Source organism: Aphis gossypii, chromosome 2 (genome assembly GCF_020184175.1).
Source record: "Aphis gossypii isolate Hap1 chromosome 2, ASM2018417v2, whole genome shotgun sequence".
In the NCBI taxonomy this organism is placed as follows: Eukaryota; Metazoa; Arthropoda; class Insecta; order Hemiptera; family Aphididae; genus Aphis; species Aphis gossypii.
Window position 1 is genome coordinate 55,020,667 of NC_065531.1, and position 17,052 is coordinate 55,037,718.

The 17,052-nt window shown below is 24.8% G+C and overlaps 1 protein-coding gene across 26 annotated transcripts in view; it reads left to right on the top strand.

Moving 5' to 3' along the window:
• LOC114130918 (dystonin) overlaps nt 1-17,052 on the top strand; it is a 74,180-nt gene that overhangs the window by 20,833 nt on the left and 36,295 nt on the right. For 17 of the 26 annotated variants that reach the window (XM_050199454.1, XM_050199449.1, XM_050199463.1 and 14 more), the window contains 6 exons: nt 10,830-10,891; nt 13,647-13,664; nt 13,790-13,834; nt 14,191-14,280; nt 15,021-15,098; nt 15,162-15,254. In XM_050199454.1, coding sequence (XP_050055411.1) covers nt 10,830-10,891; nt 13,647-13,664; nt 13,790-13,834; nt 14,191-14,280; nt 15,021-15,098; nt 15,162-15,254 — 386 coding nt within the window. The remainder of the gene's footprint in view (nt 1-10,829; nt 10,892-13,646; nt 13,665-13,789; nt 13,835-14,190; nt 14,281-15,020; nt 15,099-15,161; nt 15,255-17,052) is intronic. The other 9 variants (XM_027995996.2, XM_027995997.2, XM_027996001.2 and 6 more) reach the window with 2 other exon arrangements.

Sequence of the window (17,052 nt, forward strand, 5' to 3'; positions counted from 1 at the left end):
TATTATTTGTTAAATTTAATAAATAATAATTTTGAATATGATAATATTATGCATATATGTATAGAAATATTAGATAAAATGGCAAAATGTTAATTTCTTAAGAACATACCAGTAGCTACTTAAGCAAGGCACTTAAATAGTATGTATGTAAATATTATACAATATTAATCATGAAAAGTAGTTAATAATTTCAGTGTTATTGTTTTTTACTATTTAGGTTGGATTAATTTCGATTACAAAACTTTATAATAATTTTAAATTATGTTTCTTATTATCAGTGAACTGTATATGAACTATAAAAAAATGTGACACACATTATGAGTTGTTCATTGTTTATTCGAGTTGTTCCAATGTATACTTTTTGTTTTTATTTTTTATTGCATTTTATTTTATAACTTTTTTTTAAAGATTAGAAGGTACTCTATGGTGTTGTGTTTAATTTTACTGTTATGTGATTAAAAAAAATTTATATATTTTTTAACAGTGTTGATTATTATGCAATAATTTTTGTCCCAAACAAAATATTATGATTGTACAAAATATAATAATATACTTTATTTATCAGATGATAATTACAAAGTTAATTAATTTCATAAATTCCTATCAGCCTATTCAGCCTTTCGAAAAATCATAAATTAAATCTTCCGCAGTAAATAACAATCTTTAGTCCCTTTTTATCATTAAGAAAAGTTATTATTGAGGTCCAGTTAGAATCTTAAAATAGTTAAATATATTGTTTAATTTATAATACTTGTAAGTTTTATAATTTTTTTTTTTTTTTAAATTATAAATTATTGAAATTTATGTTAAAAACGATAATATATCATGTTTTTATGTAATATCTAATATAATTGATTACCTATAAATTATAATACAAATACATTATAAAGTAGTAATATTTTATGAATTAATGGATATAAGCAAAAACAAAAAATAATAACACAATTACTTACCATCATTTTGAGGTGAACAATAAACGAACATTTTTGTTCATAAAAATAAAAATTTGTTTTTGCTTACTATCTCGTATATCTATAATAATAATAATAATAACAACAACATTTTCTTTATTGCGGAAATAAATTTCAATTATAAAATTATTATTCACGAGTATAATTAATACAACATACATGCATCAGTACGGTACATTCATTATACAGGGTGTTTCTAAAATGGATGAGGTAATAGAGCTCAATCAAGTTTTTTTTTACTGAAAAGAAACTGCATATTTATTCTGTAGGTTTTTTGTTATCAAAGTTATATATTTATTTTGACTCGATAAGATAAAAATTTTACTTTGTACTTATTATTAGTAATATTATATGTACTATTATCGTTAATACTGAATTTTTCATACTTGATAAATAACCAACATTGGTTATTTTTATTAAAGCTTAGTCCAACACTTGATATTGAACATTTTCAATTTATTTTTTAAAAAATTTTAATAATGGAGTACACTAAAGTTTATTATACAATATACATTATACATATATATGGTTAGATGTGCGTCAAAGTTAACAGGAGTACGTAGAACAACTGCAATAAAAATTAATTTTCAGTATAAAATACATTTGATTATGATTATTTTTAAATGTAAAACAGTGTATTAATTAATTATGTACTTATATAAAATGATAACAAATAAATTTCACCACCGTTTATTTTGCAGAGTTCTTATAAAAACCATGTGTAGGTGATTCGAGCGTAAAAAGGATGTCCCATCTCGATTCATATGAGAATTTTGAAAAAAAAATACAATTTGAGTTTTTATTTTTATATTTAAGATAATGTTTTTAAAATTATTTGAATAAACTTAGATTTTGAAGATTGAAAACAAATTTAAAAAAAAACGATCACTGAGCCACCACAGTGAGTAGTGTATGCTTATACTACTGACCTCATTCATTTCAGAAACACCCTGTATAATTTATATTATACATCATATTATTACTATATATACCTTAACTGTGGGAAAACCTCGCCATTTAAAATAACTTTCGTTTTTGAGCGTAATACCGGTCAAGCCAGTGGAATTATCCCTATTAAGTATTATTCATGGGCGTGTCGCTGATATCGGTTACTCTTTACAATCTGTATACTTACACCTACCATTTTCCGTGCATTATTTTAAACGCGAAACAATCGAATGTTTCTCAGTGAGTTGTGCGTGTATATGTGTGCGTGCAAACTATATGGCGCCAAAGACGAGTAATATGATATTGCTTATAAAGTATAACGAAGAGATGAAAGAAACCACACACGATTGCCGTGCAATAACAATAATCAATTAGAATCACATTTCTTCAATTTAATCTCCTTGTATTTTTGTTACCGATGATATAGCTAGGTACTACAATTTTTTATTCGGAGTATACGGTCGCAAAACCCATTATTCACTTCGAAGGCCATCCTTCGCTTTGGAATATTAAAAGGACATTTGGCATCGCGCATTTTTGTACGATGATGATCGGTATTTTAACACGAATAAGATACAGATACAAATAAGATGTTATTGAACGGTCCATAATATAGTATTTACAAGTTTATTTCAATAACATTATATTATTTAATATATTTCTCTTTAATGTGCGTGATTTAACAACGATTACATTTTTTAAAATAACACATTTTTTTGGTAGCAATAATGTATAGGTTAATGCTTAAAAATATAATATACAATACTTGTTTGATGAAAATAACATAATTTTTTGTGTACATTGTCTTATAAACAATACTAGTGAGTAATACATTATTCATTCTGAAGTAAAAAATTGCATTTTCTGGAGTCTATTTTACTCATTATAAAGACAATTTACTATAGTTGTGGTTTGACACTTCAAATATGAATAGGCAATAAATGTTTGTGTAAAATAAAGGAATTTAAATTCTTTTATATACTAAATGGATCAATCACTGTAGGTTACACAAACACTGTTTTGTGTTTATTACTTAGGTAGATAGGCAAGGTTTAATTAAACATTTAATGAACTTATGACGTTTTGAATTAATAATTTAAAATGATAAATGGCCTTAATAATATACAATATAGACTAATGAATATATTTTACAAGTATAGTAGGTACTTGATTTTGTTTTTGTTTATGTGGTCTAAAACTAACACATTTAATTAAACATCTATTTGTGTCAACTTTAAAAATATATACATAAATTAATTAGGTTAATTATTTAACTCCAATTTTAAAAACAATGAACAACAATTTTAATTATTGAGTTATTTTTTTATTCTTATTGTATGTACTTGGACAATATTGAACATCGTGGTGTTAACTTTTAGTTAGTACTTTAAAATCAACTTATTTTACATTTTCAATAAATATTATATTAATTTTCTATTTAATTTTAATCAAAAACAATTGACTTGCAGTTATGATTTACATTTATTTCTTTGTTAAGGTTATTTTCATTAAATCATAACTAAATTTATTTTGCGTAATTATATAATATAGTTCATAGATCATTATTATCACTTTTTATGGAAGATATTACCTTTTTATTTTTTTTATTTAGAAGTTATAAACAAAATTTGTACCATAAATTTATTAATTTATTTTATATTCTTTATATACGGTAAGAAAACTGTACATTAAAATAAAAATTCATATTTTGAATTATTTTTTATCATGTTTTTAATTAATTATTTTTTTCTTTAGTGTATTAATATATAGTTTGTTATAAAAATGTTGGATGTTTTTCAATTTTTATTTTAAAAATTTTGTAGAATAATTTAAAAATTTATATTTTTATGTTCAATAATATTATACTTTAAAAGTGATCTGCATAATATTATAAAATTATATTGCATAACTGCTGAAATCAAAATTTGTATGCAAATTTGAATATACAACAGGTATTAACCAATAAGGTATTACAAGTGTCCTGGTATCGGTATATTTTATTACTTTATGTAATAATGGATCTGGCAATATATAACTTTAATATTAGAAATTATAATACATTTATATAGTTTTATTGTTTTTAATATTGATGTAGGTATGTTTTTTTATTTAGTTAATTATAAAATATAATAATTATTTATTTATTATTTTAAAACGTTTAATATGATTCACTGATTATTATTATTATTTTTTTAAATATTGCAATTTATAATATTTAATTCTTGTACAGATAATTTTTTCCTAACATTTTATGATAAGTAATAATTTATATTAACTTTTTTGGTGATTTTGATTTTTATCTTCTTTAAATCTACTTTTATAATCATTCACAACTAGGTACAATTGAAATTATTGTATTCCTTTGAACACGAGTGGGCAGTGGCAAAATATGTAATTCATTGGCTATTATTTATTTTTCCAAGATCATTAATTTACATTTGACGTATTTATTAACAACTCGTTAAAACGTCATTATGCTTCTATTGGTAAAAATTCGTATAGGTGACATTTGTATATTTTCTAAGTGGATACTCCATACAAATTGTTGAATATAAATAATATATGAAAAGAAAAATTAGGTTATTTATTGTTATGTCAAGGACAATAATTTAATAAAAGTCAAGTTTACTATTCAGAATGTTCTAAGAAGATCCACTGATTAATGTAAAGGAATAAATAAGTTTTTAATTGAGAGAATGATATGATTATATTCTTATCATTATAAATAGTATTTTATATTATTATAATAGGTATTTGCTTATTTATGATGGTTGTATCATAAGTGTTCGTGTTATTTATATTTTTAAAATATATGTCATATACTTAATACTAATAAATTATAAGTTTTAACTAATAACTAATAGTAGGTAGTTATGTTAGAATTTTGTTTGTGAATTTATGTGACGTATTAATTAATATTAATAGGTATTAATTTGTTATTAGAAATATATTATTAGGAATCTTGGTATTTATAACATAGCATTTTAATGGAATCTATCCTAAAGAAATATAGATCTAGTAAAATATAAAAAGTAATCATTCACTAAAAGCGTGTAGTTTATCTCTCCACCCCTTCACAAAAAAAGCATTCCCACTAATGAAAAATGTGTGATTAGTATGTGTCATATAAATACAATAATACTCATTTATGTTTACCTATTTACTTTCATTAGTTATATACATTGAACTGTTATTTTTTTTTTATAAGACACGAAGGGTACTTGCCTTCCCTAGAACTAATTCTTGAGAAAGTTCTTTACTTTAGGATAGCCGCTACTGTAGTATCGTTACTCTCAGGTAGTAAAAAGTGTTTGTTAAATTTTATATTTTCTAACAATTAAACAATATATAAAATTTATTTATAAATATTCATACTTTTTAAATATGTAATAATTTTACCACTTTACATTCAATTGGTAAAATAGCGTTATTAATTAAATATATCTAGTTTAAATTGATAACTCGGTATAATAACATTAATAATCTATGTATACTGTGTACCTATAGGCTATGTAGTTTATACTGTCTATAGTATACACAGCATTATATAAAGTTTTACTTTTATATTTAAGATATGTATTATTTAAGATACCTATTGAATATTTGTAGGTCGAATTCTTATTAGAATATAACTGCAAATGTAATATAATGGTATTTGTGTTATGAATGCGTTTTAATGCAATTTAGTTATTATTTTAATTTAACCTAGCTCTGTATTAATTATTTAATTGTATATTTTTAACTAATGTATTAGTAAATATATTGTCGTGTGTATTAAATTTTTTTATATGTATGCGTGCTTTAAAATAAAAATCAACAAAATAAAATACTCATAAAAATATATATATATAGGTAAACAAAAATTAACTGAGTATGAAAAGTATAAAACTAACGGTACTCGTAACTCTAAAATCATGTAATTGTTTATAATTTAAAATTTAGTTTTCAATTCCATTTGTGGTATTATTTATTGAACATTTTTTAATATAATTAATTAGTATTCTGGTTATTCGTAAAAACTTTCATTTAGAATGAAATCGAATTTGTTTATTATAGTAGGTGTCTGCTTGTATAATTTGTTTCTAGTTATGACAATTATTACACTAACAATCAACCATATTACAGAAGAAAGAATAAATAAAAATAAATCAATGGTGATTAATGTATTTCCCACGAAAGTCTAGTCAACATATTGCTCTCGTAGGTCTTTCTACATCATAGTTTCCGGTCCGGGAAGTTTTATAGTTCGATTGTTCTAAATTCGTTATTATTTTAATTGTGGCCTTGGAATACTGACCTAGAGAAATATGACGACTGATTATGACTGACGACCATAATTCATCATTATATATATATATATAATCTATCTGTATCGAGTTTTTTTCTATACTCAATGATTTGCTAATTAGACGATATTAAATACACTACACGAGCGAACCGGGTTCGTAGTTTGGCGCGTTGAATCATCGTGGTGACTGGTAGCCGCTTAAAATACCAGGTAAACGGTTACGTCAACCGCGATATTATTACTATTATGTTGTATTATTATATTATGTATACACGCATTGCACACGCGCGCTTGTACGTGCACAAGTCTCGTATAATATAATAATAATATGTATGTTATACGACGTCGGCAGCACTATAAAAGTCGTCTTGAATGCGTTCAGCTGCCATATAGGCGTCTACAGAAATTCTTTTCGTGGGGACAACCTCTATACCAATGTTTATAATAATAAAATGTATGAAATATTGTGCACAGTTAAATATACACTTTATAATAATGTTCCTATATATATGTTTATTTTTGAATATGATTATACTCTTATTATTTTTGTCTACTAGTTTATTATTTTTTATAGAAATAAACGCATTATAAATGCGTACCTACCTAGGAAACCTCATTAATGTTGACACACAAAAAAAAAATTACAATCATTTCACGGTCTTTTCAAAAACGATAACATAAAAGTTATTATGGATTCAATTTTTTACAATAATTTAAACCATTATTTAATTCATTATTCGTAATCCATAAGCATAGAGACTACATTTATCATCAGCAGATCTCCAAAATGTCAGAAAGGCGAGTTTCGTATATAATATTTACTTCGCTTTATCATAGAGAACCTATGTCTGTTGTTGTATCGCTGGAGGTGAATATGACGTGACCCCGCGACAGCGTAACAAATAAATACATAATACACATTATTATATTATTATTTATTATATGTATATAATTAGTCATACGTGTACGTTAATACTTGAAGCGGTCGACTGACCCCTCAAACCCTCGGGGCTTATATACTGCTATATATTATATACTGTCGGTATTTGCCTACACCTCGATAGATCTTTCGTTATGTTCATTATTATTATTAGTTTCATACAGGGCGCCACTCTAATTTATATAATTTTCTAAAAATAATTGTTTTTTTTTCAACTGTTTTGTGTTTCAAATTACGATACTTAATATATTATATGAGATTAATGATGTAGGTATAAGTTCTTAATGTAAACCGTTTATTCTCGAAATTGCATGAATTGGGTGATAAAATAACTGATTAGTGCTGCTGGTGAAATAGATCACTCCGTATATAATATTTTGATGTACAATGAACAGGTATTACGATCCACAGCAGCCGCTGTGCTAATTAGAAAATTTATCGTACACTTGTATGAATATGTATATATAGATTATTAGTCGTGCAGTGTGTACCGACAATAAGAGTTTGACCTCAGGTTGTCAGGTTTCGGTGTTGTCGGTTTTCCTTATCCCGAATCTTTTGTTTTTCTCCGAGGTGAAATTGTCTTAGAAAATTCGTAAACTCGTGTCCGACAGAGGAGAATTCGATTGAAAAACGTCTTCGACATCGCCTGCTTCACGGGCCTTATATGCAACAACATAATTACGACAATATAGCTACATGGTATTTATTACCTAAGTATAATAAGTATATAATATAATATTATATATTTTATTTTTATTGTACTATACCTATAGTTGAATTATCAACATCAACAGCACCAAACATATTATTGTTCCGTTTTGGTATTTGAAAATCGATACACTGTAAAATCGTGTTGTTTTCTTTAGTTCTTGAATTATTTGATTATATTTTTGTTATTTCATCTAAAAAATAATAAAACGTTTGTTTTTTGCTGTAGGTTAGTATTTTAAATTACTATTATGAATGAGTGAAAACGTGATAAAAAATAAATATACAGGTTTAATCGTATACATAAGTATGATCAATAATTATTATGTAATATACATAGGACCACCCTAATACTTGAACATCCACTGTTATTATCAAATAAAAACTATCTATATAATTTAAATAAACAACTCAATTTTTTTTTTTTTGATTATTTAAATTACGTCTTTCAAATACCATAGTGTTATTGTTACTTTGTTAAACGTATGGAATTATTGCACAATCGTTTTAAAGCATTTATTTTTATACGATAACGTATTAATAATTAACTAATTATACATGATATTATGTTTAGCATACTTTTTGCGTAGGCTCTCTAATTATTTTACTACCTTCTCAAGAACGTTTGATGCATTATATTATATTATATTATATATATATGTCTGATTTGGAAATTCACAAAAACACAATTATATTATAATCTTTTAATTATTTTAGCATTAAAATGTATTGTTTATGTACGGTATATTTTTATTTAAATATTTAAAATTAATGGTTTTTCTTTTCGACTATAAAGATTCTAAAAATATTATTTGAAATGCGACTGTTAAATTAATTTTATCTAACCTTCCTACCTATTATACACGTATTTTTAATTAAAAATTTAAATGCGTTGAGAGACCTTTTATAAAAATATACGCTTAATTTTTATTTCACTTATTCCCAAAGAAACTGAAACTTTTGATATAATAATTTTTACAACATTTGCGATAATAATCGTATGTTAAAATTGTATTTATATTTTATATTTTAAATAATTTGAGTTATTATTTTTGGTTTTTAATTCGTATCTCAAAAAATTATATTAAATATATTAGTTAAATTATTGTATTTATACTTAAGAGTTTTGATGATTAGAAATATGCGTATGTTTAACACATAATCTATACTAATACACTTTTATAAAATATACATTTATACATTATAATTTTTGTTCATTAAGTCCATCAGGCATCAATATTAAGTTTTTGCGGTTCTTATGACGTCTATATTTTGAGTCAAAATATATGCTGGTGTAGAAATGTATCAGTTAGGTAGTTCCAAAGCCAAATGATGATTTAAATTAGAATTATTCTATTTGATATAACTTTCTTGACCGTCTGCCAATCTAAAAATGTGTACCTACCATATAACCATTTATTACATATCATTGTCTATAGTTAATTAAACCCAATGTGTCACTGGTTTTTAAAAATATTCACCAGAAAGTTTTCGTTGAACATTTGATAGTTTATAAAATAATTATTATTTATACATTTCTTGAAGAATATATTTTTTTTAGTTCTGTATTTAATTTCATAGAGTTTAAGAGTAGGAAGAGAATTACAGTAGAATTTAACAACATTATCTGATAATATAATATTACTGAGAGGTTGTGATATCCGCATAATATGCTGTCTCCGTCTTACAAACAAACACCTAAACAAATTAGCGTTCATCTAATTGAATTTTATGCTAATATCTTTTTATTTCAGTATATGTACTCGTAAATTAACCTATTATCAAATTTTAAGGCAAAACAATTATCTAAATACTCCGTTATTTTGTGTATATATATATTTTTTTTTAGGGGAGAGGTATATTTTAATTGTTTTAAAATATTACGACGAGTTACAAGTTATAACTTAAAACTTTTTTTTATAATATCATATCAATATTTTTTCATATTAAAAAAAACAGCTATTGAACACAGATACCTTTCTTACCTTTAAATTTTATTATACTATTATATTATGTCAATTCATGTCCATGTATAAAATAGAGACTACATATACGGACATCACATTTTATTAAGTTTTTACCATAAATTATTGATATTAAATGGGTATTTTTTTTTTTTTTTTTGTAGTGGATTTATAAAATGGAAGTAAATTTATAGTATTCATTACAGTTTTAAAAAAATATTTATATGTGCATTGCATTATTGAATATAGTAGTGTAAATATGATAATATGTAGAATGACATATGTATAGAACAGTTAAAATTAATTTGGTTTGTTTCAAAAATAAAAATAAATATGAGGTATTGACATTGTGTCTAAATAAATTATCATAATGCGTTTTTGTAAATATTATCTTACATTGTATATATGTATGCTATCTATGAGTTTACATTATATTAATTATTATTAAATAGGTATTCCAATTTTGGCAAGAACTGTCATAAAATAAAAATATACCAATTTTTAATTTTAGTTTAACCGCTGAATGAGACTATTCAAAATTCAAAGACGTTAAATATTCCAAATAGGTCGTAGAAAAAAATCGAAGCGAAACACAGAAGCGATAAATAAATTCTTGTAAATTCGATTACGTGTAGCCGAAACGCTCCCAGATACAGTAATTACACGGTATTGCATGTCTAATGAATATTGTTATATTGGGCATAAACTGAAGTGTTGTTATACATTTTAACATTTAGAAATGTCGTAATTTATGTATTTTTACGTACATTTATTTATATTATAATAACTTATAAGTACATGTTGGTTGAAGTTTTTTTTTTTAAAACTGGTATGTACTTATATAATGATATGCCAGTACATTACGTATATTAAAGTATATATTTTTAAAAATATAGGTTTTACATTAATAATAAATTATTTACTTGTGTAAACTTAAATATTGGAAATATGTTTTTAACTGGAAAAAATAGACTATATTTACATTTAAATTTTGTTTTTATTTTCAGATGAAAGAGATGCCATACAGAAGAAAACGTTTACGAAATGGGTAAACAAACATTTGAAAAAGGTGAGTCATTTATAGAGTATTATATTTTACAATTTATTATTTGGTATATGTATCATAATATGTAATATGTATATAGTGTATACTACTATAAAATTATTAATGATAATGTATAATATGAATGTTAATATATGTCGATTATTAATAAAAACAATTATGGTATACTTAAAATTTTTAAACTTTGGGTTTAAATTTTAAAGATGGCTAGGTTTAATCATTATACATAATAATAGTTATGTACCTACGTGCCGAGTACAAAATATTATGTACATATTAGGTATACATTCCCATTATTTGAATAGTGGATTGCATCGTTTTTGTTCACAAAAGAGTATTATCATTGAACAAAACAAACACACGTGAATATTTATATTGGTTAACGTATTTATAATTTTATTACCTAGTAACTTTGTTATGCTTAGTTGAGCCTGATTGAAGTTTTTTAGTAATAAAAATGTATCTATGTTCAAAATCATTCTATTTTATTCTTTAAAACAATAATTATAGCTTGATATTTAAGAAAAATTCTTACGTTTTTGTTATTTATATGGTGCTGACTGCTGAGTGATATATTTTTAAGTTATTTCACAATTTTTCTGCTACTTCAAATTGTAACTCAATGTATAGTTTTACGTCCAGAACATTTTCTTTTTCAAATAATAAAATTAATATTTATATATGATGATGTTTTTTTTGTTTTATCGGTATATTGAATATATGTTGATTACAATTTTGAATTTCAGTATGAACACATTTTAAATCATAAAGCGGTTTTGTACGGCGCTATAGGATAGTTTTAACAAGAATTTAGCGTACAATTTTCTGTAATATACATACTAATCATGGTTTAAGTTCGATTTCAATTATTACACAAAAGTCCTAGGTATCTGTGTAGCTGTGTGTCATGGTTATAATTTAATATTTTATCGATGTAGACTATTTTAAATATTTTGAAATACCAATATAAAATGTATAAAAAATTAATATTAATTTTTATATCTTATGCTAATGTCGTACACATTTTGGTGTAAATAATTTATCGTTTTTGCACCTTTAGTGGTTATATCATATAGTCTTAATAGCGATTTAAATATTCAAAAAGTTTCTCTACAATTATGTAATATTCCATAACATAATCACTCAAGTAATTTTTGTAATATTTGTAAGTGAGTCAATAAGTATCCGAAATAACTAATAAGTACTTATATGATTTAAATAAAGATACAGTAGACCTAAATACGTCAAGTACTCTGAGTCTGTTTTATTTTCATTTTTTTGTTAAAATTAAAAAAACTGTTATTGTAAACTAAAATTTTTTTTTTAATTGTAATTTGTATGTATTAGCAAAGACAACATATGTTAACTTTTAAATATCAGTAAAATGTCTATTTAGTTATACTGAGAGATGGAATTCTGATGCCCTTGAAATTCGCAAATAATACACCTATAAAATTTTTTTATTATAGAATTTTTGTATGACATCCAATATTTATGGATGCATATTTTTTTTGACCTAATATGTTCTGTATGTCGAAAATGTCGTTAAAAGTCTTAAAACCACGTAAGTTTGTAATTAATTAAAAATTTTAAATCAAAATACATTGAGATTGTTGAGAACAATAAACTGGTTGAACTGTTTTTATAATATATTTTGTTAATTTTTGTAGGTATAGTTAATCGGTCGCTAAAAATTTGTGATATTCTTAATTAATCCATTTTTACCAATAGATAATATAATATAATGAAAAAATATATGAAAGCATGTTTTGGTAGGAACGGGTCAATATAAGCCATAGGTATATCAATAGTTTTATGCTACATCTAATTTCTTACTAGAATTTCGTTCGTCAATTATTTAACCTGAAACTTGATAACAATTATTTGTTTCTCATAGGTACTTGAAATACATTTTACACCAACAGTAGGTTATATATAACCCAACAAATTAAAGTGCATCAAACCTCGTTAAAAATAAATTTGATTTAACTGTGCATTTTAAATGTATACAACTATATTTTACATTGAATAACATTTAAATATTTGTTTCTTATAAAAATGTTACGTATGAGAAATGAAATCACTGTAGAGTCAGGTACCTATTGTTTTGGTAAATGTTCACATAAGTCATAAATATATGCATTTATTTGTAATTACTTCAATGTTTCTATTTTTCCTTTTTTTTTTTTTTTTTTTTTTTGATCTTATTATGCTTATTATTTTTCATTATTAATTTATAATTTTTGGGTCAAGGTATAAATAACATATTAGGTACCTAAAAAATATCAACGCCAACTTATTTTTCTGTACTAGTTAATGATGTACCCGCCAACACAAAACGGAAACATTTAAATATTATATTATTCATATTGAATAATATATTATTTTGGTTTGGCAAAAATATGTTTTAAGGATTGGCATATGGTGGGTATATATTACTTCCGTTATCGAAAACAAAATATAATTTATCTCTCAACAGTATTAAAATAAATACTAATCTCCAATTGCAATAAATTTTGATTTTTAGAGAGCATATTTTTTTGAGTATTATTACGATTTCGCAGTATAGGTAGTATTTATAAAATAATTATCCAATATTTATATTAAACCATAAATAAATAGAAACTTATTAGGGGTGTTACATAATATTATAATATATATTTTTAAATTTTAAATTTAATGTATAGTCTTTTGATAATAATACTTGTTTATACTAGATATATTTTTTTTTTTTTCATTTTCCCTGAATATGTGAAAGCAGCATTGGAAGTACTCGAAGGTAGGATTATTTAGAAAAAAATAATAATAATAAATCACGTTTTAATTTCACACGATCGAAAGGATTTTCGTTCATTTTTCTCGTAATTTTATTTTTGAAGTAAATGAGTAAATTGTATGTTTCAGACATACACTTGTTTGCAGGCGTGTTCTAATTCTAGTTGTTCTTGTGTAAGTTTACTTGAGTTGAACGTTTTCAAATATTTTCTTTTGAGTGAATTTGTATTTATAATATACATATATATATATATATATATATATATTAGAAGTATTATTATTGTAACCTGTAGGTTGTATTATTTTGTGTGTGTAGAAAGTTTATATTTTTTGTCACTGTCTTCAATGTGTTTAGTAGTCTGTTTCACGTTTTTCTAACTATTTTTAAGTATATTTACATACCACTTGTATTGTATTAAATTGTGGATCTGTAGTATTGGTTATTATTATAAAATAACTTGACGCTTTAATAACATTTAAATATATATAAGAAATGTGAGTGTTTTATAATACATTGTTTGGTTTTACAGGCAAACCGTCATGTTGGGGACTTATTCATCGATTTACAAGATGGTTTGAACTTGATATCATTACTCGAAGTTTTGTCTGGAGATCAATTGGTAAGCAATAAATAATATTAAAAATTAAAAAAATACAAGGCATTACAAAATTATGTGTATAGGAAGATATTGTTTTTTAGAAAAAGATAAATGTTTTTCATGCATTGGACAGTATTTTATATGTTATTAGAAAAATTACTTTCAAGGTTTCTGGGGTGTGCCTCAATAGGATTCATAACGTGTCAGATGATCATTAGGCCATAATAATCGACGTTTTGAGTAATCGAAAACTTTTGATAGTGCCTCAACACGATAGTTTTTGTGGGCGGTTTCGGCAATTCTGTCGTTTTTAATTGTTATCTTTTGTATTTTATAATTTAAGGGGTAGGCTAGTTCTATTATATAGCAGAGTTGTAAAAACCTAATTGAAGGAAAATGCTATTACATCCAAGAAAGGTGTTCCCGGCAAACCGGACAATGATAATTACGGCCAGTAGCTACTATTAGAACTTGATATTCCGTATAAAGTGATGCGCCAAGGCCTGAAATACATCCTTGTCTTTGTTTTGCTAGAGAAAATTGTGTAATACAATTTGTAAAAAAAGTCCATTAAATTGTACCTATTATTGTTGAGTTTCAATGAATATATTGTATTGTTTATTTTCTCTTAAACATTGTAAACCGTTTATTAGATGGACCGACAAAGACAAGTTACTTTGTGCTCTAAAGAGTCTAAGTAGTTCAAATAGTCTAAATACTCTAAAGATGTTTATAATGATGGTTTCTGAATTAATTTTCAGCCAAGAGAAAGAGGCAAACTCAGATTTCATATGCTACAAAATGTTCAAATGGCACTGGAATACTTACGTTTCAAAAAGGTGAATAATTTTACTTTTATAACAAAAAATTGTAAAGCTGTATTAATATGTGTATGTTTTTAGATCAAACTAGTGAACATTCGGGCCGAAGATATTGTAGATGGTAACCCAAAGCTCACGCTGGGTCTTATATGGACCATCATACTTCATTTCCAGGTTAGTATTGTTAACGTTTATTGTTTGGTATGGGTATTTATGTTCGGATTGCTATATCACATAATAAATACATGTTACACAACGCTGGTCACGTGTGATAGAATTAAACACAGGGCGCACCTGAAAATTGTGTGTGGTTGATAATGGCCTATATGAGCTGTTATTGCTAGTTTTTAAGTTTTCATCAATCCAAAACATAAAAAAAAATAATTTAAAAGTATGTTATGTAGTTCACAGATAGAATATATTAAAAAAATACTATATAATATGACGTACCTCATTATAATTCTGTGATATATTATTTGTTAATAAATATCTTAAGATTTATTTAAATATTATTTCAAATTTATTCTTTCAAAATATGCATTCCATCAAAGTCGATTTCTGAATAAACAGCGCGTTTAATTATTTTTTTTAAAAATACATTGATTTATTGCAATGATTATAATAAAATTATGTACGCAATGTTTAACTTCCAAAAAAAAAAAAATTAATTTTGTTAGTTATTACTTGAAAATGTTTTATTCTAATATAATCGTACGTGATAAAGTATAAAAAATGATATGAACTTTTTTTATATAATATATTTTCTGGTTAGTGCAGAAATGAAATTTTATGTCGGGAGTTAGATAGGCAACTATATAAGCATTGATGTAATAGTCGTCACCTTATAAGTTCCTTTTTTAAATAATTGGTAGGAATATTTTCATTGTAATATAATTATAAATTATTTAAAAAGGTAAATAGTTAATTGTAGTTAGTTTTTTAAATCTGTTAAACCTTTTTACTAAAATCTAAGTATTAGTTTTTAATGTTTCATATCATAGTTATAAATAGTTGTGACTATAAATTTATTTTTCTCTATTTTTTTAGTTTCTTATTGTAAAAACATTTCTTCGATTGAAAGTATGTATTTTTAATTATTAATCGTGGTGCATAATATATTATTTTACAATAAATAAAAGGTTTTCGTTTGAAATATAAGTAAATGTAAGAAGTTTGAACAAATAATGTTTCTATCATCATGGTAGTATAGAAATTACCATTTACTACTAAATAATAATAGTATTTAGTAAATTATAATAAATAATTAATAATATTAATATTGAGTTTAAAAAAAATACATTGTCTTATAACAAGCATAATGAATTAAACTATTTCACACATAATTGTACTTATTGCGTATGAGATTTGGTTGTATACTTTTGGTCCACCAATTAAAATTATACTCACCACACATGATAACAACGATTTTTCCTAATGAAATGCGTCAAATTATCATATTTTTGTCAATGCAGTTACGTATCAGTATTAGCCATTAGGTACGGTATCGTGCGTTCTAAATGTCCAAGACAATGAGAGCGTACCTTCGAACGGAGGAACGGTATAATTTTTGTTTTGCCAATCCTATCACGAATAGAGGCGTTGCTCGTAATAATAACGTACATCACGAAATCACAATAATGATTTATGCGAAATATTGTCGTCGTTGTGAATTATAACGGTGGCGACGCGTGTCATCGCGTTACACTGTGTACGGTGTGTACTATGTCTTTTCCATTGCGGTATACACTGTACCTTAATATATATTATACGAATATATTATGGGTATCTGTAATATCGACGTTGTCGTAATTTCCCGGAAACATTTTTTAATGCGTTCAATAGGTTTATCGGGCGTACCAGTCCGGTGGAAAGCATTCTGACTGTGGGCGATTGCGAAAATCTATTTTTGCCGTGATTATATTCGGTCTTAACCCTGATTTTCCGCCTTCGTTCGCCGCACCGGTGCGTATAC